The sequence below is a fragment of the Aethalodelphis obliquidens genome, unplaced genomic scaffold (assembly GCF_003676395.1).
Source record: "Aethalodelphis obliquidens isolate GAN/ISIS:26980383/991018 unplaced genomic scaffold, ASM367639v1 scaffold112, whole genome shotgun sequence".
NCBI classification, from domain to species: domain Eukaryota; kingdom Metazoa; phylum Chordata; class Mammalia; order Artiodactyla; family Delphinidae; genus Aethalodelphis; species Aethalodelphis obliquidens.
In genome coordinates this window covers 2,129,137-2,152,279 of record NW_020838056.1, presented here as the reverse complement: position 1 = coordinate 2,152,279, position 23,143 = coordinate 2,129,137, and the positions used below count along the sequence as shown (strand labels likewise).

General features: G+C 52.5%; 1 protein-coding gene and 1 long non-coding RNA gene across 3 annotated transcripts in view; one reads left to right on the top strand and one right to left on the bottom strand.

The window, feature by feature from the left end:
* The window catches only part of LOC113615079 (uncharacterized), a 76,571-nt gene that overhangs the window by 3,466 nt on the left and 49,962 nt on the right, over positions 1-23,143 (top strand). The gene's annotated exons all lie outside the window — the stretch shown is intronic.
* Positions 1,737-7,938, bottom strand: XIRP1 (xin actin binding repeat containing 1). The gene has a single exon (XM_027097124.1). The coding sequence runs from the start codon at positions 7,926-7,928 to the stop codon at positions 2,493-2,495; it is 5,436 nt and encodes a 1,811-aa protein (XP_026952925.1). The 5' UTR covers positions 7,929-7,938; the 3' UTR covers positions 1,737-2,492.

The window sequence follows — 23,143 nt, the reverse complement described above, 5'->3', positions numbered from 1 at the left end:
GCTTCCTCTGTCATTCAGAGATGCCTTCCCCAACCACGCAAGCTAAAGTAACTGCCAATTCTCCTCTCGTGGGCTGACCTTGTTTTTATTTCCTTCACAGTATCGCTCCCTTCTAAAATTACCTTCTCTGCTTATAATATATTGTCTTCCTTCTCTAAGTTCCATGAGGTCAGGGGTAAATTCTGCCATGTTCATCTCTATTCTCAGCACCCTGGATGGAACCTGGCATGAAGTAGGTGCTCAATAAATGTTAGTTGGATGAATCAGTGAATTCACTCAATCATTTCATTTACCCAGGGGTTCATTTATTTGACATTTGTGCAGTGCCTTCTAGGCACTTGTGATAAGCAGTAAGGATACTGAGATGAACGAGACAGGGAGTCCACCTGGAGGTGAGAACAAGAGATAGATTAAAACTAATAATTACAGTAGGAGACGTGAACAGCCTTGAGTTTCCAGACGCTGGGCATAGTTCCAAGCACTTTACATATATTAATTCACTTAATCTGCACAATAGTAGGCACTTATAATCGTGCCCACTTTACAAATGGGAACACTGAGAACAGTCATGCCATAAGTTACTGGGCCCTGTAATCAAGTGAGATCCCACAGAGGACGGGGGAGGGTGACCCGTGGCGAGGGGGTAATAATGAGATGTGTAGCCGGCCCAGGTAGGCCGACTTGCTATCTTAATTGCTTATACACACCAGTCTTCCAGGGGACAGACTGCTTCCAGCTCAGAGCTCTGCTGCCCCAGGGGAACCCCTGTCAGTGGAGCAGGCAATGATGGGGCTGGGAGGGATGTGGAGGGCTGATCCCTGGGCTGGTGGTATGATGGGAGCCTACCTGTTCAACAAAAGCAAAGTATGGACAAGTTTCCACCTAACCTTATCGGGGGCAGGATATGTGTGTGGGTCGGGGGAGGCAGGGGTGGACAATCGTAGTTGTCCACCTATACAGAAGGGTGTTTAGGCAATCCAGGAACTACACTCACTCCCACCTCTGGGTGTTTGCATGTGCTCGTCCCCCTGCCTAGCTGGCACTTCCCCCTGATTGTCCCATAACTGGCTTTTTGTTATTCAGATCTCAGTTGAAAAATTTTTTCTCCTTGGAGGGGTGTGCCTTGGCCACACTCTCTAAGGCAATCACCTACCACTGTCACATCATCATGTTTTAAGATTCCTACCCCAGAGTGGGAGAATGGCTTAGTCAGGCGCATAACCCTTATTCCTGAACTGATTTTTCCTGTATATTCATAGTCTCTCTGCCTCCTCATTCTAGAAAGTCAGTTCCCTGAGTGTATGACCCCATTAGACCTCACCTCTGTGTCCCAGCTGCCTAGAACAGGCCTGGCATGCAGCAGGCGCTCAGTGCTTTTTGAAAGTGTGGAAAAGGGCCCTTCACCAGATCATTCTGACTTTCCAGGCCAGGATCTGTGCCCTCCCCTTCCCAGGAACCTCTGCTCTAAATATTGCACCTGGCCTGACCAGGAGGAAGGTGGCCCAGCAGTCTTGGCCACTGGAGTTCTCCTGGCTGTGGCCCTCCCTCCTTCCCGGGCCTGACTGGGCCATTCTTCCACTCTGGGGCAGGATTCTGTTCAGATTCCACTCCAGGGTGGTGTCCAAGGTAGGGGGCAGCAGTGTATGTATGGGTTGGGGCATGGGGAGCAAGGAGAATGGGGGATGGGCAGGCCTTTCTGGTTCCCAACCAAGATGGTAGAAGAAGGGGTGGCTTTTCAGAGCTTTCTAACACTGCTGTTGCCAGGAACACAGGGCACCCGGAGGTGTGGCTGTTTTTCCCCTACAGTGAGAACCCAGACTCTGGGACAGATGCACAGTTAGACACAGAGAGGAGGGAATAAAACTTGGGTTTATTCAGACTGTATCCTTCCCATTTGGGGTACAGAGTCAGGGGCATTGGGGGTGGAGAGAACCTTTGGCTTCTAGGGACATTGGTGATCGCCGACCTTTTCTGTATGACCTTTGTGCTGCCAGGATGATTCGCTGAATGAGAGAGATGGTAATGAAGGGGCCCTTCTGGGGCCCTAGTCAATCTGAAACAGAGACCAGTGCAGCTGGCCCTGTCCTCTCCAGGAATTAAAGAGCAGAAGACTAAGAACATTTGACTTGTATCAAAAGAAATGAAGGCTGAAGGTCACTCACGGGGTTCTGTCTCAGGCAGTGGCGTGCATACTCACTCGTGTTGGCACGCAGGCCAGGCCTGTGAGAGGAGTGTGTGTGCCTGTACAGATTACATCCTCCGCGAGCAGCTGTGAGCCCCCATCCAGCTCCTGGGCTTGGGCTACTCAGAGGGGCTTCTTTCCATTTTTCTTTCCCCCCTTTGGCAAGAACTGATGAAAAGGAAACTTTCCACAAGTCTCAGAACATGCCCTTTCTTTTTGGTCCTTGCCTCATCTGTGCAGGAGGTAGGCACCCACCTCCGTCCCAGGGCCCTGGGGATGGGTGGGAGGCTGTGGTGGGAGGTGGAGGGGCTCACTGTGCAGCTGGCTGGGAGTGGCTGCAGGGCACACACACCTTCCCAGCTTCTGCCAGGCCTGTGCTGAGCCCGGCTGGACTGTGCAGGAACTGCCTCATCAAGGGGGAGGCGTGGAGCCCAAGGTGGGGGCCTGGGCCCCTGGGCGGCTCTGTGGGCTCGGTGACCGTGGTGGGGGAGGTGAGCACTGAGGTCCTGCACTGGTCCACCCTCTCATATTGCTCGGTCACTGTTCTTGTGGCTCCATAGTGCTGGGAGCCACCGGGCCCAGTCTGCAGCTCCAGAACACTTTTCTGCTGCCTGGTGGGCAGGGGGCTGGCTGAGGCAGGGGCATGCTGGGGCTGTCCGGAGCACTGGGTGGCTTCTTTCTTCCCAGCCTTGTCCCAGACATCTTTCTGGTGGGGCTGAGCCTGGCCCGTGGCCGACTCGATGGAGATAAAGGTTGGGGAGGAGGGTGAATCTCTGCTGGGAGGTAACACTCGAGGGAGGCTTGACTCTTCTCTCATGGTCTCCAGCCTCCGAGTAGAAGGGGTGGTTGGGGCTGCTTGATTTCTGGCCTCAGTGTGATTTCTGACCTTGGCCTGACCCTGGACCTCAGTGTGGCATGTAACCTCAGTTTGACTCCTGACCTCCTGGCCTGGGCAGTTGGGCCTGACTCTACTGCTGTCTGTGACACTGACCTTGTGGGCCCTGTGGTCCTTTAGAGGTCCCTGGGAATGGCCTCTGGTGTTAGTCCCAGGCTGGAGGCTAGACATGGAGCTGAGGGCCTTGTGCACGGCCTCCTCGATGTCCAGCAGCCTGGCCAGGGTCTGTTCCTTCAGCCGGGCCACCTCCGTGCTGACCCTTGTCAGCTCCCCAAAGGCCTGCTCCACTGAGGCCTCGGGCTTGTTGGGGGCAGCAGGGGCTGGAGGGGCCCCTCTCAGCTGGGGCACAGCCTCAAAGAGCCTCCTCAATGCCCGCACGTCCACAGTGCTTTTGGCCTCCTTCTCCAGTGCTTGCACCTGGCTCAGGAGGCCCTGGAGCTCTTGCTGGCTTCCCTGCAGAATCTTGGAGCTCTCAGGGACCCCTTGCTGGGAACCATCCGTGCACTTCTTTCCTGAGGGGCTGGGGCCCTGCTGTGGTGAGGTGGGGTCACTGCTGAGAGCTGAGAGCTTGAGGGGCTCAGGGCTCTGGTCGTTGCTGCCCGCAGCCTGACTTTTGGTGGGCCTGGGGGCCACGGTGCTGGAGTCATGCTGGGGGCTGTGCTGGCTCTGTCCAGTGGAGCATCCAGCCGGCGATACTCGGCCCTGGCCTGCAGTGGTGGGGACCTTGGTTGGCCGAAGGTCATGGTCAGCTGTACCAGTCTCACCTTGTCTGTATTTTCCTTGCCCCACCTCCTTAGAGGAGCTGGGAGAGAGGGCTGAGGGCTTGGGCAGCCAGTGAGGCGGGGGGATCTGGCTTAGATGTGCAGGTTTGGGGGGCAGCTGGGGCTTCTTCCTTGGGTGCGTGGTGGGCTCCAGTTTCGGGGTTTTTGTCTGTGAATCCCCAAGGCTTCTCTGGCCAGCAGGGCTGCTGTGGGACTGGAGAAGGGGGTCCTGCGTGGGCTCAGAGGCCTGCTGGATGGAATTCTCATCATGGCCGGCTTGGGCTGGGAAGTCAGGTCCCGTCACAGCAGCTGGGAGAGGAGGAGGAGGCGGAACAGAGGCATTATGGGAGTGCAGGCTGGCACCTGCAGCCTGAGGCCCAGAGGCCAGAGTGTGGGGGGCTAAAGGGGCAGCCTTCAGGGTGGTCTCTGCAGCTTGGAGGACCCCTGGGCCGAGTCCTGCCATCACCTTCTCTGGAGGTCCCCAGGCCTTCTGTGTGTGGCTCCCAGGCTCCTCTTGCCCAGGCCCGAGACTCTGACCTGGGCCTTCCAGGAGTGGGCTGGGAGCCTGAGACAGGAGCGCAGTCTCCCTGCCCCTTGGCAAGTCTCCTCTCTCAGAAAGCCAGACACCCCCCGGTAGGTCAAAGGTCCTGATGGGATGAGCAGTGTAAATGCCATCCTGAATAGTCACCCACCCCCTAGGCAGCCCTCCAGGCAGTGCTTTCTGTTCCCCACTGACCTTTCTGGGGGCTGCTAGGATCCTGGGGTCACCTCCAGCCAGAGGCCTGGTGTTGCTCTGGGCAGTCCCAGTGGCTGTGGCCGGTACTTGCAGAAGACTATCCTGGGAGGGCATAGAGGCGGCTCCAGGGGTGGGGCCCTGCTTGTGCTTGCTCAGAACTTGCTGGTCCAGGCTTTGGGCTTTGGCTGTTGCCATTCGCAGACTCTGCATGGCAGCCTGGAGGTTTGGGGACCTGGGCCCCAGGGGCATAGTCGTGGCTCCATCTGACTTTCCCAAAGCTTCCATCCCTTTCTGCCCAGTGCATCTACTTTCCTGCTTTTCTTCCCCAGCCAGAGGGACTGCCTTTCCAATGGCCTGTGGGGGGCAGGGGGTGGCCCCCGGCCCTCTCAGATGCCCCATCCCCATGCTGGGGTCCAGTGGGGGAACATGGATGATGCTCTCAGTCAGGGGCAGCCTCTGGGCCCCCTCGCTGGCTGGCACTGGACTTGAGTCAGCCGGTGGCTCCCATCGCAGACTGTGCAGGCCACTCAGGTCTCCTTTGTCTATGCAGCTGGCCAGCAGCTGCACACTGCTCCTCTCAGGGGCCCTGCTGGTTAGCCGGGGCTGCAGAGAGTAGGCGGTCAGTGCCACTAGGCCCTGCTCTGTCTCCTGCATCACTAGCCCAGTTCTCGCCACCGAGGTCCCGAGGCCACAAGCCAGCAACTGCTGGAACTCAGGGTCCATGTCTTCGACCTTCCAGCTGCTGCCTGGTGCTGGCAGCTTCAATGGCTTGAGGCGAAGCTGGCCCACTGGGTCCTCCTGCACCAGCAGCCCCTGCTGGTCCACGTCTGGCCGGCGCAGCACTTGGCGGACGATCCTGGGAAGCTCGCCAGACACCAGCTCCTCCTTCCGAACGTGGGGGCTGCCCTGACCTGGGCCTGGGAGCACGTACTTGGCAAGGCAGAGCTCCCCTGGCCCTCGGGCCTCCATGATGATGCCTCCGTGGTGCAGGATGCCAGGTGTGGCGTGCAGAGTCCGCAGGGTCCCCTCAGTTGCAGTCTGTTGCCTCTCCCACACCCTGTTGCCTGAGGGGCCCATGGGCTGCTCTTCCTGGAGGTTGCCCCCGTGGTTGCTGTCAGCTGCCAGGGAGCCCATGGGGCAATTCTCAAAGAGCCAGGTGAACTTGTGCACAGAGCCTGCTGGGATGGGCTCAGGGATTACCCTGGATCCCTGGTTTTCCCTCTTGCCTGCCTCCAGGGCCTGGAAAACCTCCTTCTGACGAGACACCTGCCCTGAGGGGATGTCCACTCTGCTGCAGTATCGCACAGGCCCCCTTCTGCAGGGATGGCCTGAGGCCTGCAGAGGCTCAGTCTCAAAGACGTGTCTGTCTGTCTGTCTTTCCCCAGCCTGGACCTGGCTGACCTCAAGGTGCTGCTCCCTGGAGCTTTCTGGTCTGTCTGGGGGTTGGGGCGTGAACATCCAGGTGCAGGACCGTGCCTTGGCCTTGGGTGTGGGATCTGTGACCTCTGACCCCTGCTTCTCACCCAACTCACTCATTGGACATGTCTCGAACAACCAGCGGATGGTCTGCACATCGCCCTTGGGGGATGCTTCAAGCTGAGGGCCTCCCTGAGGCTTTCCTTCTTCTTCCCGTCGTTCCTGCTGCTCCCGTTGGTGGATTACCTCCAGGGGCTGGGTCTCAAAGAGCCACCGGGCAGTGCCCACGTCTCCAGCCACCACTTCCTGCCGGGTGATGCCCCGCACCACGTCGACGGTACTGGGGTTTTGGCCTAGTTGGTCTAGGGGCTGTGTCTCAAACATCCACCTGTAACCCTGTACATCACCTCCGACTACATGCTCTCTGCTGACAGAGGTCAGGGCATGGAGGTGGCCTTTGCCATCCTGCATGGCATACACCGGGGACCCTATGTCCTGGGACTGCCCAGCAGAATCAGTTCCTTCTGCTCTGCTTATGCTCCCATGGGCCGAAGCTTCACCCTGCCTGATGCTGTCCAGGGGTAGGGTCTCAAAAAGGTTCTTAAAGGTCTTCACGTCTCCCTTCACCCCATCCCTCTGGGGGGCACTCTGAGAGAGGCACAGTGCTGAGGAACCATCACTGGATAGACGCTCGTACATGAACCTCTCACCCTCCTGGGGCCCCACCCGCTGCAGGTGACCCACTTGGACCTTGTCTCTAAGTGTATCCAGGGGCTGCATCTCAAATAGCCACAGGGTGGAGCGGACATCACCGGGGATCACTTCCTCTTTGGGTGGCGCCTCAGGTCCAGCCTCCTCTTCCCCCTTTAGAGTGTCTAGTGCTCGGGTCTCAAACAAATGCCGCTGCTGCTGAACGTCTGGACCAGGAGGGATAAGATCTGGGGATGGCTGGAAGTCCTTCTCGTCCACCAAGATCTCCCGGATGGCATCCAGGGGCTGTGTCTCAAAGATCCAGCGAGTTGCACTGACGTCGGGCCTGGCCGCCTCCTCCAGAGAGATCCCCCGGATCACCCGCACCTGGCTGGGGTCCTGGTTGATGGCGTCCAGAGGCTGTGTTTCAAAGAGCCAACGGGCAGACCTCACCGCGTTGCTTTGGATCTCCTCCCGGCAGGCGGCCTTGACCTCGTGGATGGCTCCCTCTGCGTCCTGGATGGCACACAGCGGCTCTGTTTGGAACAGCTTCACCGTCTTCTTTACATCGCCCTTCAGCTCCTGGATCTCTGAGCGCAGCTCCAAGGGGCTCTGCTCCTGGATGGAGGGGCGGGAGCCCAGGCGGTCCAGTGGCCGTGTCTCGAAGAGCATCCTGGTACCCTGGACATCTCCACTGGCTGCAGGCTCCCTCACTGTAGCTGCCGGTGCCTCAGCATGGCCCGTCAGCTCATCCAGTGGCTTTGTCTCAAACAGCCAGCGGGCTGCATGGACGTCCCCTCCAGATGGCCGAGGTCCGGCTGGCTCCTGGTCTGTGCTGTTGGCAAAGGAGCCTTCCTCAAACTTGCGGGAGGTGGCCTGGACATTGCCGCTGGGCACGGGCTCCTTGACAGGTGGCCTCTCATGGTCCCCAATGGCGTCCAGCCGCCAGTTCTCAAAGATCCAGCGCATGCACTGGACATCACCCTCTGTGGGCTCTTCGGAACCCAGGATCTCAGCCAAGTCTTCAGCCACAGCCTCAGCCAGATTCTTGCGGAGCTCGGGGTGGATGTGCTTGTAGAGGCGGCGGAGCTCGCTGGCTTGCCGCTGCTGGTGGAACTTGGAGAAGGACTCCTTGGGTGGCGGCAGTGGCAGATCGTCCAGAGCAGGTGGTGGAGGGAGGGGCAGGTCCTCTGTAGCTGCCACTGGGATGCTTGGGGTGGGGGCCACCTGCGTCTGAGCGTCGGCCATCCTTCTGAGGAGAGGGGACAGAGATGAGGATGGGGTGGGGGGCTTTAGGTGGGATGGGGCTGGTTTCTGGGAGAAGTGGCAGGGAGCAGGGCCCAGGGGCAGAGTAGCCCTGCTGTGGCATGTGCTTAGAGACCCCCTCCCTTTCCAGACCTCGCCTGGGTCTCACCCTGCCACCTGCGTGGTTGTTACATGACAAGTCTTGAGTTTAATGCACATGGAGCCATCCATCAGGGTGCTTCCCCAGAATCACCTGGGTTGCTAGGGAGCAAACAGGGCACTGTGGGCTTTGAAGCTGTCCTTCAGCCAAGGGATGCCCAAACCTCCACTGGGAAAATTGGACGTGCCCGTCCTTGCCTGCCTTTGCCAAAATCAGTTTTTCCCTGGCAGACTCTCAGGTGAGTGGCCTGGGGGAATTCTGATTTAAGGGGTCCCAGTCAGGGGGAGGCAGTTACCTAAACTGGTAACTATTTTCCATGGAGAGAAATAGTCATCAGTTATGTTTCCTTTCGTAACACCAGAGGGCGCACTTGTCACTTTCATGGGGGAGGGGGGCAAGGGGGGTGGCCTGCCCAGCTCCACTCACCCTTCCCAGGCCAGGGAGGCAAAGCGGGGGCCAGCAGCCCGAGCTACAGCGGAAGCAGCGAGGTTGAGTGAGGGTTCACCAGGTATCTCATGGTTAGGCAGAGCCTGATTCTGAATCCTAGTTAGGGGTTTTCTGTGCCAAGACTCAGAAGATCTGAGCTAGAGCGACCTCAAGGATCTTCTGGCCCAACCACTGTTACTTAAAGAAGAGGCCTAGAGTCAGATCTTGGCGAATGAGGGGCAGGCAGTGCTGGCTTGGAGTTCCTAGACCCCATATGTAGGGAGTGTGAAGCTTTCTTAGTGGCGTGGTGTCCCTCTGTTCCCCGGAAGGCACCCCAGGAGAGTGTGAGGGTGACACCCACAGGGAGGGGAGGCAGTGCGACCAAGGGCCTTCTTGCAGAGATAGCCCCGCCCCTCACTCGTGGATCCTCATCCCCAGTTGTGTGCAGCCCGAATCTCCTGTGCTCCTCTTCTTTCTCCCTCTTCATGCCCATCAGCTTCCACAAAGGCCCCTCCCATCCCTGCCCCCCATGGCCTCCCACCGCTCAAGCCCTTCTCTGGTCTCTGTCCTCGGTGTCTTATCTGTCTTGTGACAGGTGTACTAACAGTCCCCAGAGGCCAGTAGGGAAAGTATGAGAAGCACGTTCCCCCTCTTACTGCCCCTGACCCACTGCTCTGCTCCGCACTCGGTGCTAAATATAGCCGAGGTCCTGGCCTCAGCACAGCAGCCCTGCGCTGGGGAGAGGTCAGGCTCAGCCAGTGGGACCCCTGGGAGCCTGGACCCACCTCATCTCCTTCTCTGCCCTGGGCTCCCTGATCCTGCCTCCTGAGCTGGTGTCAGGCCCCTGGCCTACAGCATGACCAGTGCTAGAACCCTCTCCTGGCCGAAGCGACCTGGGGCTGGGGGAAGGACTTTCTTCTCATGGCTGCCTCAGAAGGGGGGAAACTGAGCCTTGCGTGCCCCACCCCACCCCGACTTGTCCACCAAAGGCATCCGAGCCCCAAGGAGTGCGGCATCTAAAGCCGGCAGCCGAGTCTCGTTACCTGCTCGGGTGCTTCCTTTAGTCTCTGAGTTCTCATGACGACCCTCTGCCACAGGCAGACCTCAACTGTCCCCACCTCCTCACTGTCCTGTCACCCGGGTGGCCTGAGCAGATGGCATGTACAGGCCACCAGCTCCACCCTATCCCCACCCGCAGGAATCTCCAGAATTCCTACTATGGTCACAAGTTGTCAGCATCACAAAGTCCAGAGATGGCAGACCTGAGGACCCGCAGAGGTCACTGAGCCCAACCCCCTCACTGTTCAGACAGGGAAACAGGCCCCAAGAGGGGAAGGAGGTGACCCAGGAGGCTCCACCAGGTGGTAGCAAGGCCTTCCCACCACGGTTCTTGAGGGCAGGGACAGGGGTGGGGTGAGGGCAGAGTTCAGAACTGGGACAAGACTTAGGGCAGGGCCTGAGCCTTAGTGGGTGTCCCTGAGCTCGGCCTCCCAGGGCTGGGCCGGCCTCTCAGGGAGACCCCTACTTTTGCTTCCAGGTCTGCTCTTTCTTGGCCCAGCACCTCCACACATCTCTACATCTGGACAGACTCAGATCTGGTTGCCCTACCTTGAGCCGCCACCCCCCGCCCCCTCCACCGCCCCAGATCTTCCCCAAGGGCTTTCCAACTGGGCAGGTCGATGGCCTGCATCCCACCCCAGGCCCTAGGCCATGATTTGTGGGGATCTGGGCTCAGGCCAGCCCTGGGGAGACATTCCCGGTCCAGATATGCCAAGACTTTCACCCGCAGCAGCTGGGCACTGGGCTTGTCCTACCAGTGCAGAGTTGGGCCCACTTACCCGCCTCCAGCCTCCATGTCCTCCCCCGACTCCTCTGTCCTTTCTTCCAGACACTGGGCCTAGCTGGGGCTTCCCTTGGGAAGAAGCCCTGAAGCCTGAGGAACTCCATACCTGTATTTTAAAAATTGCAACCCCAGGCCATTTCCTCCCGCAAGCCTTTCTGGATTATGCCAGGCTGGCTGGAACCTGCCCCTCTGCAGGCCTCAGGCCTGTGGCAGCCATTCTGGGACCCCCCCGTGGAGCTCACGATAACTCTCTTAACTTCTTCTTGGAATCTTTCTATCAGACCCCTCCACTCACCTGCCTCCAGATGCACGCCCCTCACCCTCCTTCCCCCACCCAGAGCTGCCCCTCATACATGCTACCCTGAGAGGGTCCAGGGGGGTCCCAGCCTGGAGATCCAGCCCTGCCGTGGAGAGACAAAGGGGTGGGTTACTCACCCGAGTGTCCTGCTTGGCTGATGGTGGTTTGGGGTCTGTGGCAGGTGTGGCCTAAGGGGCTGTTGTTCCTCTCGTTGTTTGGGGCTGGTCTTGCTCTGCCGGCTCCGTCAGATGCCTTCTCGCTGCCCTGGCTCCAGGTCTCTGTCCCCTGCCAGCCCCAGCAGCTGCCTTTATCTGGCTGGTTAGGGGGTGGGCCAAGGTGGGGGCGGGTGGGGGGAGGCTCAGTTCAGAGTATGAAGTGGTTCCGTTATTTTTAGGGCTTGTGGAAGTTAACTGGTCTGTCCTGGGAATCAGTTACATGTCCTTTCTGTTGGGGAGGGGAAGAGGAGTGGGGAGGGGAGAGCTTCATTCATCCCCGTCTGATCTGAGGATTGGGGTCAGTGACTCAGCCATGGTGTGTGGTGCGGGTATCCCACACTGTTTTGAGGGCATGAATAAGGAGGGGCATCTGACACCTGCGTGGCCCAGCTCCCACCTCCGTACTCCAGACCAGCCTCTGAGTATTCCTGACATGTGCTGTGCGTCCACCTTGCCACGAGACTGGAAGCCCCCTGAGGGCAGGCCTGGCGCCCTCCTCCTCAGTTCCTGGCCTGGAAACCCCTGAGAGTAAGGCCCAGCACTCCTTCTCCCCGACTCCCTCTGCACTAAAGATTTCCCCTCTCTCTTCTATCCCTCCACAGCACAGGTATATTTGGCCCTGAGCACACGCAGCTGGATCTGGGGGAAAGACGCCTGTGTTTCCAGGCCTCAGTTCTTCACTGGGTCCCTGATTTATCAGGGAATTCCACAGCGTGGTTCTGTGGTGTTCACAGCAGATTATCTGGGTCCTTGTTTATTTTCAGGCTCTTGCCTCTGACTCAGGGCCCAGGCTTTCTGGGAATGGAGGGGAGGGGAGGGGAGGGGCAGCACACGGGGAGCTGACTCTGGGGTTATTTCTGACCCTGGAGTCATCAGCTTCCCAGTCACAGAAGGACTGGGGGGGGGTCACGCCTACCCCCTCCTTTTCTGCCCAGAGTCCAAGGGGCTTAGTAGGCTCAAGAGATCTTGGCATTTTGGCATGGAAGGGCGGTGTGGTAAGGGGCGTCAGGGGACCACGCAGAGCACACGCGAAGGAGGCATTTTGCCCGGGCTCCGTGTTGCAGGCCCTGCAGGTGCGTTCTGTTACCTGGCAGAACAGGATCTTCTGACATCCAGCATGCCCTCTGGTGCCAGGGAGTGACACCAGGCACTGCTCACTCTTTCCATTGAGTCAATGTCAGGCAGGCAGTGTTGGCCTGGGGGAGGGGAGAGGGGCATCTGGAAGCCCCCATCCCTGGCTTCTTCCCTCTTGCTGCTTTCCTTGCCCCTCCTCTTACTCCGTGGACTCCTGGCTCTCCCTGGAAAGAGCAGGGAGACGTGCGTCCTCTCAGGCCAAGGAAAGAGGAGCCTCAGTGCCTGCCTTCTAGAGTGGTTTTGAGACTTGAATGAGTTCACGTATGAGAAGGTTTTGTGAGAGCGCTTAGCACATGGCATGTGCTATGGAAGGGCCTGCTGTTACTACATATGTAAGAAAAGCGCCTAGAGGGAACCCACTTTTGTACTCACCACAAGTGTGATAACTCATGGTAGAAATTTCTTAGATCTCAATATTAAGAAAGACTTTTTATGACCACCTGATTTTTTTTTTTGTTTTCTGTTTTTTTTAAATTTATTTTTAGTTTTGGCTGCATTGGGTCTTTGTTGCTGCTCGCAGGCTTTCTCTAGTTGTGTCAAGCGGGGGCTACTCTCTGTTGTGGTACACGGGCTTCTCATTGCAGTGGCTTCTCTTGTTGCGGAGCATGGGCTCTAGGCACACAGGCTTCAGTAGTTGTAGCACGTGGGCTCAGTAGTTGTGGCTCGCGGGCTCTAGAGTGCAGGCTCAGTAGTTGTGGCACACGGGCTTGGTTGCTCCACAGCATGTGGGATCTTCCTGGACCAGGGCTCGAACCCGTGTCCTCTGCATTGGCAGGTGGATTCTTAAGCACTGCGCCACCAGGGAAGTCCCAGTGTTTCCCTCTTTGCCTTGGCTCTGAGGAAGCTCAGAGCTAAATTTTTAGTCTTCTAGCAAGTAGACTTTGTGGGCTGTATCCTGAGTAATGAGGGTAACCAACTGTCCTTGTTGCCTGTCTGAGGGGTTTCCCAGAACAAGGAACTTTCAGTTTTAAAACTGGGAAAGTTCAAAGAAAACCAGGATGAGCTGGTCACCCTATGTGTAATGATCTAACAGTATCACATCATCAGGGTGTCAGTGACAAGGCCATTAAGGCAATGAACCAGGCATTATTTATCAGAATATCTTTGGTGGAGATGCTGTGAATTTATCTTTTTAAGCCCCCTCAAATCATTTGGGGAACGAGGCTGGGAATAAATAATTACACTGAGGTTGAATGGCTGTGCTTATTAATTGATCTCTGTCAAAAGGCAGAGGGGCCCTGGGGGAGGGGGTAGGAGGGAAGCGTGTCGTTTTCCGGTGATTACAGCCCCCCTTCTGGAGCTTACTGCTTTCCAGTCTTGAGGGCACATTCCTCTGTCAGTCCATTCCTCTAAGTGAGTGGGGCTCTGCTAAAGTTGGGGATTAGTCAGAAGTTCATGCCTGTCTCCCAGGAGAACTGGTACTCAGGCAGAGCTCAGAGTGAGCAGCTGGCAGTAGACTCACCAGAAGTTTCAGGAGAGTCAGAATGCAGGAATGGTTAAGAGCCAGACTGCCTAAATTTGAATCCTATCTGTGATACTTACTAGCTGTGTGACCTTGGCAAGTTACTTACCCTCTCTGTTCCTCAGTTTCCTCACCTATAAAATGGGCATAATAATAGTGTATACCTCAGAAGGTTGCTGTGAGGAATACACACTTATCACACACACACACACACACACACACACACACACACACACACACAGAACACATTTGCAACAGTGCCCAGCATATATAAGCTAAATTAATGAGTAAGCTCCATATATCTTCCCCTGGATCCTCGCCACCCCCAGCTTTCCCAAGTCCCAGATCCCAGTGTGTCCTTTTGGTCCAAAGATGAGTGCCCTTCAAAGCACTGGCTGGCAGTCCTGGCTTCCCTCCAGCTGGGAAGCAGACACGTTGTCAAGGCACAGCTCTGGGCAGGCCAGGCTGGGTCCTTTCCAGGGCTGCAGGAGACAGGTCGGCTCAGCCTCTTGACAAAATCATCTGAACCTAGAGAAGGCACTTCCTGCTCTGCTTGGGGGTCAGCTCAAAGCTGGACAGATTTGAGGGCACAGTCTCTACCCTCCTCGCATAGGAATGTCATGGCTGTGGCATGAGGGGCAGCGAGGTGTGGTTTCTGAGTGTGGGATCTGGTGTCAGACTGCTGGTATCAAATCACCAGCCTGTCTCTTCCTATTTATACGACCTCTGAGAGTCTTCCAGCTGTCTGTATTCTAGTGTCTTCGTTTGGGATCTTCCAATAGCAGAGCCTGATAGGAGCATTTGGGTGCAAGTGATTTCACTGGGAGGGGGGGAAGGTGGTGAGGGAGTAAAGAAGCGAGGAGGGGAAGGAAAGCAGATTACTTCTGTGGACAGCTGAGACTGGATACCACTGGGGACCCTCTGGGAGCTGGTGTAGAACACGCCTCACCCAGGGTGAGGAAGCTGGGGTATTTATCCACCTTTCCTCACCCCACTGGTTGAGGGCTGGTCCCAGAAGCACTAGCTACCCTGGACTTCTGGTCTGCCCCTCAGGCAGAGAGATGCACATGTTTGAGGTTAGGACTCTGTGAGCCTGTACAGGGGCTGTGCACTGAAGCTGCAAGTGACCCCTGGGAGATGTGAGGGATCCGGGGGCACTAGCAGCGTCTGCTACATTAACTTCTCCCACCTGTGAGATAATAATGTGCCTATGTCATGCAGTTGCTTTGAAGATTTAGGCCAGTGCTGCCTGGTAGAAAAACAATGCAAGCCACATAAGGCATTTAAAATTTTCTAGTAGCCACAGTGTAAAAAGCAAAAAGAAAAAAGTGACATTAATTTTAATATTATATTTTATCTGACTCAAATTTCTAAAACATTATCATATGTACATGTATCAATAAAAATTATTAATGAGATATTTTATATTCTTTATTTTGAATTGAACCTTCCAAATCCAGTGTATATTTTTTTCCTTTGAAATAGACTTTGTTTTTTTTGGAGCAGTTTTTAGGTTTGCAGCGAAATTGAGCGCAAAGTACAGAGTTCTCATAGATCCCCCTGCCCCTACACAGTGCACAGCCTCCTTCACTATCAACATCCCCACCAGATGGTACATTTGTTACCATCGATGAACCTACATTGACACATCATTGTCACTCAAAGTCCATAGTTTACATTAGAGTTCATTTTTGGTGTTGTACATTCTGTGGGTTTGGACAAATGTATAATGACATGTATCCATCATTATGGAATCATTCAGCGTGGTTTCACTGCCCTAAAAGTCCTCTGTGCTCTGCCTATTCATCCCTCCCTCCCCTCTAACCCCTGGCAACCACTGATCTTTTTGCTGTTTCCATAGTTTTGTCTTACAAAAAATGTCATATAGTTAGAATCGTATAGTACATAGCCTTTTTGGATTACCTTCTTTCACTTAGTAGTATGCATTTAAGGTTCTTTCATGACTTTTCAGGGCTTAGTAATATTCCGTTGGCTGGATGTACCACAGTTTATTGATTTACCTACTGAAGGATGTCTTGGTTGCTTCCAACTTTTGATAATTATGAATAAATTTGCAGTAAACATCTGTGTGTAGGTTTTTGTGTAGACATCCGTTTTCGACTCCTTTGGGTAAATACCAAGGAGTATGCTTGGTGGATGGAATGGTAAGAGTATGTTTAGTTTTGTAAGATACAGCCAAACTGTCTTCCAAAGTGGCTGTACCAGTTTTGCCTTCCCACCAGCAATGAATGAGAGTTCGTGTTGCTCCACATCCTTGCCAACATTTGGTGTTGTCAATGTTCTGGACTTTGGCCATTTCTATAGGCATGTAGGGATAGCTCGTTGTTTTAATTTGCATTTTCCTGATGATATATGATGTGGAGCATCTTTTCATATGCTTATTTGCCATCTGTGTATCTTCTTTGATGAGATGTCTGTCAAGGTCTTTGACTCATTTTTAAAATTGGGTTGTTTGTTTTCTTATTGTTGAGTTTTAAGAGTTCTTTGTATATTTTGGATAACAGTCCTTTATCTGATATGCCTTTTGCAAATATATTCTCCCAGTCTGTGCCTCATCTTCTGATTCTTTTGACATTGTCTTTCATACAGCAGAACTTTTTAATTTGAATTCTGTCACCAGCCTGAATGAGCTTGGAACAGAAGTTTGATTTCCAGATGAGGACTAGTTTCAGCCTTAGGATTCCCTGAGCAGAGAAGCCAGCCCTGCTGTGCCAGACTTCTGACCTACAAAACTAGGCTAACAAATGGGTATTGTTTAAGCCACTGAGTTTGTGGTATTTTGCCACACAGCTACAGAAAACTAATAGAGAATGGAAACTGGAGCAGTTGAGGGAGGGAGGGCAGGAGACCATGTCTGTCCACTTGTAACATAGCCCAGCCAGCTCAGAGCTTGGCCCAAGCATTCTCTACTGAGTGGCTGGCTAGGGGATCCTAGGCAGTGGTGCTTAGTACCCCCAGGTCACCACCAGAGAGCTTCAGAGCATCCCCAAATCAAGAAATCCTGGTTAGGGAAGAAGTCAGAGCAGGAAGAGCCCAGAGTCTTTCCTTCCTCGCATTTTACACTTGGGGAAACTGAGGCTTGCAGCAGCGCCTGGATGCTTTGGAGTGAAAGGAGCAGGTTTCAGACCGTCCTCCTTTGGTTCCTCATCTCCACCACTTCCCAGCTCTACAACCTTGGACAAGTTATGTTAGTGCTCTGAGCCTCAGGTTCCGTGTCTGTACAGTGGGTATGAGATGCTTTAGATATAGGCAGATGAAAGAAAGGTATTCCAGGCAGAGGGAAGAGAATGGGCAGAGGCACAGAGGTGTGCATGGTGTGACTTGAGGGCAGGGTGGATGGGCAGAGGGTGGAGGTTGGTCTTGGGTGGCAGGCAGGGCTAATCTGTGAATGCCAGGCAAGGAGTTTAGGCCCCATCCTGAAGGGTTTTAATCAGGGGCAATTTGGGTCACAGGAGGCTGGTGATGAGGGCCTGTCATAGTGGCCCAGGTTCTGAATGATGAAGATGTTAATGGTGGCAGAGAGGAGGGGAGGAGGGGCTGGTCCGAGGGATGCCGAGGGCGTAGACTAGACAAGACCTAAAAGAGCTAAAAGATGCCTGAGTGCCTGGTGCTTGGTTTGAGGGAGCAGACTGACAACTATTCAGTGGACTCTGCCGTGAGGGGAAGGAGCGCTCAGGGGTGGTCCCCAGCCTTCTGTCTTGGGGAAGTGAGTGGGTGGGGGTGCCATTCCCTAGGCTGGGTGATGGGCGTGAGGGGAAGGGCAGGGAGGTTGGCAGAGAGGGGAGACCACAGCTTGACTTCGGACAAGATGGGCGTGAGGTGCAGGGTCTCCAGGCAGAGCCCGTCTTCAGGGGCTGGATGAACGGATCTGGAGGTGGGAGAGAAGACTGGGCTGGTGACAGAGACCTGGTGGGCCACTTGTGTGCAAGCGGGAATCGAGGCTTTGAGGGAGGTGGTCTCCCAGGAGTCTGTGAGGAGAAGTGGGCTCAGGACAGCCCTGGGGAAGGTGGACTGTAGAGAGGTAGCAGAGGAGAAGCAGCAGCCAGGGAGGCAGGGGAAAATCCGGGGAGGAGTTAGTTAATGGAAGATGCTGAGGGAAGGACGTACTTAGAGGAGGGAAGAGATTGACAGTGTACAGTGCTGTACAGAGTGAGATATGGAGGGGAAGGGGTTGCTGGATTCCACGAGGGTGCCCTTGAAGACTTTGGCCAGAATAGCCACAGTGCAGTGGAGGAAGCCACACCAGGCCTTGGAGGGTTGAGCGGGGCTCGGGGTGAGCATGTGGAGACCAGGGAGAGAGAATTCTGGTAAATAACTCCTCTGGTCTTCACGGTTCTTACTGGTTAAATGGGAGTCAACATAGGAGTCAGGGTTGTTGTTAAAACCCAAACCAATCAGCTATCAGGAAAGCGCCCTGTAAACTGAGAAAGGTGATGGCAAGAGATGGGTGCATCCTTCCGAAGGCAGATGGGGAAATGGAATGTTGGAAATGGCTGGCAAGGTCCCCAGTGACCAGAAGGTGGCAGCACCTCATCAAGTGACACTTCATCTCAGAAGTCCAGGCACTGCATTTCGTCATTTCATTTATTTATTCTATAAGAATTTTTTGCACAGCTACTGTGTACTGGGCTCTGAGTTATGCACTGGAGAATTTATCTACCTGTCTAACTACCTATCTATCTAGAGCTCCTCACAGAGCCTGCATTTTTGTTAAAGAGGCAGATTACACAAATAAGTGAATTATTCTCATAACTGTCAATCAACCCTCTTTATCAACAAAGCTTTTATCTTCTCCAAGTTGCAGGAGAAACTTTCTAGAATGTGTGACGTATATTCCTTCCTCTTTGAACAAAAGGTACTAACAAAACTTGAGTTCATTTACTGGGTCCACCACTCTGATGTGTTTGCTTATTCATGGGACAGATTGGATGTATTTTCCAAAGATGGCTAGTCCAGTATCTCCCGTCCTATATGAATTCCTTATACTGCGAATGTGACATTCCTCCAGTTTGAGAGAAAGCAGTCTCTGTGCCATCCCCTAGAATCCAGGTGAGTAGAAAGGATACTTTATGACTTCTGAGGTTGGGTCATTAGAGACAGTCCAGCTTCCACCTTTATCTCTTCTCCTGCCCTACTTCTGAACTTAAGAGTCTGGAAGGGTCAGAACACTTGAAGGGCAAACTGAGCAGCAGGGGAGGTGAGCTGGTGGGGCCCCAGCAGGCTGCCCTGGTTCATCTTGGAAACTCAGTGGGGAAGGGAGGTGTGGCTGGCTTCCTCACTATTCCCTCTCCCTATTCTCAGCCCTCTTTACCCTTCACCGGTTCACGATGTCACTCCAGCCTCATTTAGGGTGACGGGAGGAGAGGGAGGAGAGATACAGGTGCAGAAAAAGTGTTGGTGGTGCCTTCTGGGGGGCAGTCAGATGCCCAGATGCTGGCTCTTCCTCTTGTGGGCTGCTCAGCATTGGAGACACCACCTGAGGGTGCACCATCCCCTGATCAGGGTGACACAACCTCAGGTCGACTCTGTGACCTGTCTCTATCTGCCCTGCCGGTGGGGCTCACAGCAGACCTTAGTGGCCCGCTTCACACTTGCACCCCAGTCAGCTCCAGGGAATTCAGGCCATGCTCCCTTGAAGCCCCCCTATCAGACTTGAGGCGGAAGGAAGAACAGCCCTTTCCTTCAAGAAACCCTCTTGGGAGTTCCCTGGTGGTCCAATGGTTAGGACTCCGTACTTCCACTGCAGGGGGCACGGGTTCAATCCCTGGCTGGGGAACTAAGATCCCGCATGGTTTTGCACCTGTAGGGATTCAAAATTCAGCTCAGCGGCATGAGGATTCTTTTAAAATAATCTTTTATTTTATTTTAATTATTTATTTATTTTAATATTTATTTATATTATCTATAATTTTTTATTGGGGTATAATTGTTTTACAATGGTGTGTTAGTTTCTGCATTATAACAAAGTGAATCAGCTATACATATATCCCCATAACTCTTCCCTCTTATGTCTCCCTCCCTCCCACCCTCCCTATCCCACCCCTCTAGGTGGTCACAAAGCACGGAGCTGATCTCCCTGTGCTATGCAGCTGCTTCCCACTAGCTATCTGTTTTACATTTGGTAGTGTGTATATGTCCATGCCACTCTCTCACTTCGTCCCAGCTTACCCTTCCCCCTCCCCGTGTCCTCAAGTCCATTCTCTAGTAGGTCTGAGTCTTTATTCCCATCCGGCCCCTAGGTTCTTCATAACCATTTTCTTTTAAAATTTCCATATGTATGTGTTAGCATACGGTATTTGTTTCTCTCTTTCTGACTTACTTCACTCTGTATGACAGACTCTAGTTCCATCCACCTCACTACAAATAACTCAATTTCGTTTCTTTTTATGGCTGAGTAATATTCCATTGTATATATGAGCCACATCTTTATCCATTCATTTGTCGATGGACACTTAGGTTGCTTCCATGTCCTGGCGATTGTAAATAGTGTTGCAATGTACATTGTGGTGCATGTCTCTCTTTTTTTTTTTTGTGGTACGTGGGCCTCTCACGAACCTGTGTCCCCTGCATCGGCAGGCGGACTCTCAACCACTGCGCCACCAGGGAAGCCCACGTCTCTTTTTGAATTATGGTTTTCTCAGGGTATATGCCCAGTAGTGGGGTTGCTGGGTCGTATGGTAGTTCTATTTTTAGTTTTTTGAGGAACCTCCATACTGTTCTCCATAGTGGCTGTATCAATTTATATTCCCACCAACAGTGCAAGAGGGTTCTTTTTTCTCCACACCCTCTCCAGCATTTATTGTTTGTAGCTTTTTGATGATGGCCATTCTGACTGGTGTGAGGTGATACCTCATTGTAGTTTTGATTTGCATTTCTCTAATGATTAGTGATGTTGAGCATCCTTTCATGTGTTTTTTGGGAATCTGTATTTGGAGAAATGTCTAGTTAGGTCTTCTGCCCATTTTTGGATTGGGTTGTTTGTTTTTTTGATATTGAGCTGCTTGTATATTTTGGAGATTAATCCTTTGTTAGTTGCTGAGCTAAAAACATCTGAACAAACAGCAGTCACAGAAAAAAACCTGATCTCAACTTCTTTTGTAGATTTAAGCAGGACCTCCTGGAAAATACAGTTGGTATAAATCCTCTCTGGCAGGTTTACAGCCAGAAGGGAGACTAACCACTATCACAGGGATGAGTAATTGCTTAAACAAACTTTATCTGAAACTGTCCTACCTTCCATTTATTCTTCCACAGAAGACCTTTCTCCCTCCTTTCTAGTCGTTAAGTGGGTTTATAAACCTTTATCTTTGGATGTCCAGGGAGCCAATTCATCTGAAGCCTCTCTGGTAAATAAACGTGGTCTTCTCTCCTGTTAATCTGTCTTTTGTTAGTTAATTCACAGGCCCCCCACCACTGAACCTAAGCTGGTAGAGGGAAATTTTCTCCTCCCAACACATTCTTCTTTGACAAGATATGGGTGACTGTGTAAGATTTTCTATCTTGTCCTGGAGTGTGTCCTCTTGCTCTGCCAATGTCACTGTATAGCAAAGTGTTCACTCCTTCTCTCCCTCCCTCTCTCCCATGCGTGTTAATTGGAATAGAAGAAGGGATGGGGAAAAAAAGAACATATAAGAGAGGATACCACTAAATTTATTACTTATTTATTCACATAATTGTACCTCCAGTTTAGTCACCGACAGTGAAGGACTCATGTGCGCTCGGGAGCAGCTGCACAAAAGTAATACTTTCTTGGTTCCAAAGCAATAATGGCTAGGAAAGTGGGTGAATGACACTTGTTTTCATTCAGTCTGGTCTAATTGTATTTGAGTGGAATATAAAATGTTACCGGGCGGCTGATTACATAGTGACTGGACCAAAAAAAAAAAAAAAAAAATCAACATCTTCTGTATTAGTCAGCTGGGCTGCCATAATGGAATACCATGGACTAGGTGGCTTAAACAACAGGAATTGATTTCTCACCGTTCTGGCGGCTGAAAGTCCAAGATCAAGGCATCTGCTGATTTGGTTCTTTGGTGAAAGCCACCTCCTAGGTTGCAAATGTCCACCTTCTCCCTGTGTCCTCACATGGTATGGGGGAGAGAGAGAAAGAGAGCTCTGGTCTCCCTACCTCTTCTTATAGGGACACTAATCCTATCAATGGGGTTCCATCCTCATGACCTCATCTAAACTGAAACACCTCTAAATACCATCACATTGGGGTTAGGTCTTCAACATACGAATTTGGGGAGACACAAACCTTAGGCTATAACAACTTCTCTACAAAGAAATACTAACCAGTCAAAAAGTATTATAATGAATCCAATGCAAAATGTTTGTGTTGATATGTGTCATTTTTGTTTTTCTTCCTGTTGTCTTTTGTTGGATCTTGTTAGATGTCAAACCCACCTTCTCATTCTCAGGTGCTCCTGCTCCCACCTGAGACTTACATGTTGAGTATTCTGACAGGAGAATCAGGTGTAGAAAAAATTCCGTGTTTTAGTAGATAACTATGCACCATCTGCAACATACCTTTCTGGGTCTTCAGGTTCTAGCCCTGTTCATTTTTGTCCCCATTTGTAATTCATCTCAACATTCCTTTACCATATAAATTTGTGCTGTTTTAAGCTTTCCTTAGAATCGGTTATAACATCTGCCTGGTTTTCTCAGATCATATGAGTAAAATAAATTCCTCAACATGCGTTCATTTTTACTTCTGTAATGAGAGTCATGGTTTTACCTTCTGAAAAGTATCTTTTAACACAGGGAAGCCTCTGGGGGGGAGAGGTGGAAGGACTTAGCTTCTAAAGAAGAACTGCCTGAATCTCTGAGCCTGTGTCTTCCTGATCTCAGGTCATGGCCACCCATCCTTCTAGATGCTCCAGCCTCCAAACATTGTGGTCATTCTTTTTTATTTTTATTTCTTTTATTGAAGTATAGTTGATTTACAATGTTATGCCAATCTCTGCTGTACAGCAAAGTGACTCAGTTATACACATACAGACATTCTTTTTTTTATATTCTTTTCCATTATGGTTTATCACAGGATATTGAATATAGTTCCCTGTGCCATATAGTAGGACCTTGTTGTTTATCCATCCTATATGTAATAGTTTACATCTGCTAATCCCACACTCCCAGTCCTTCCCTCCCCCTTGGCAACCACAAGTCTGTTCTCTATGTCTGTGAGTCTGTTTCTGTTTTGTAGATAGGTTCATTTGTGCCATATTTTAGATTCTGCATGTAAGTGATATGTGGTATTTGTCTTTCTCTTTCTGACTTACTTCACTTAGTATGATAATCTCTAGTTGCATCCATGTTGCTGCAAATGGCATTATTTCGTTCTTTTTTATGGCTGAGTAGTATTCTATTGTGTATAGGTACCACATCTTTTTTTTTTTTTTTGCGGTACGCGGGCCTCTCACTGCTGTGGCCTCTCCCGTTGTGGAGTACAGGCTCCGGACGCGCAGGCTCAGCGGCCATGGCTCACGGGCCCAGCCGCTCCGCGGCATATGGGATCTTCCCGGACCGGGTCACGAACCCGTGTCCCCTGCATCGGCAGGCGGACTCTCAACCACTGCGCCACCAGGGAAGCCCTAGGTACCACATCTTTTACTTGTTTTTTTTTTTTTTTTTTTTTTTTTTGGTTGCGTTGGGTCTTT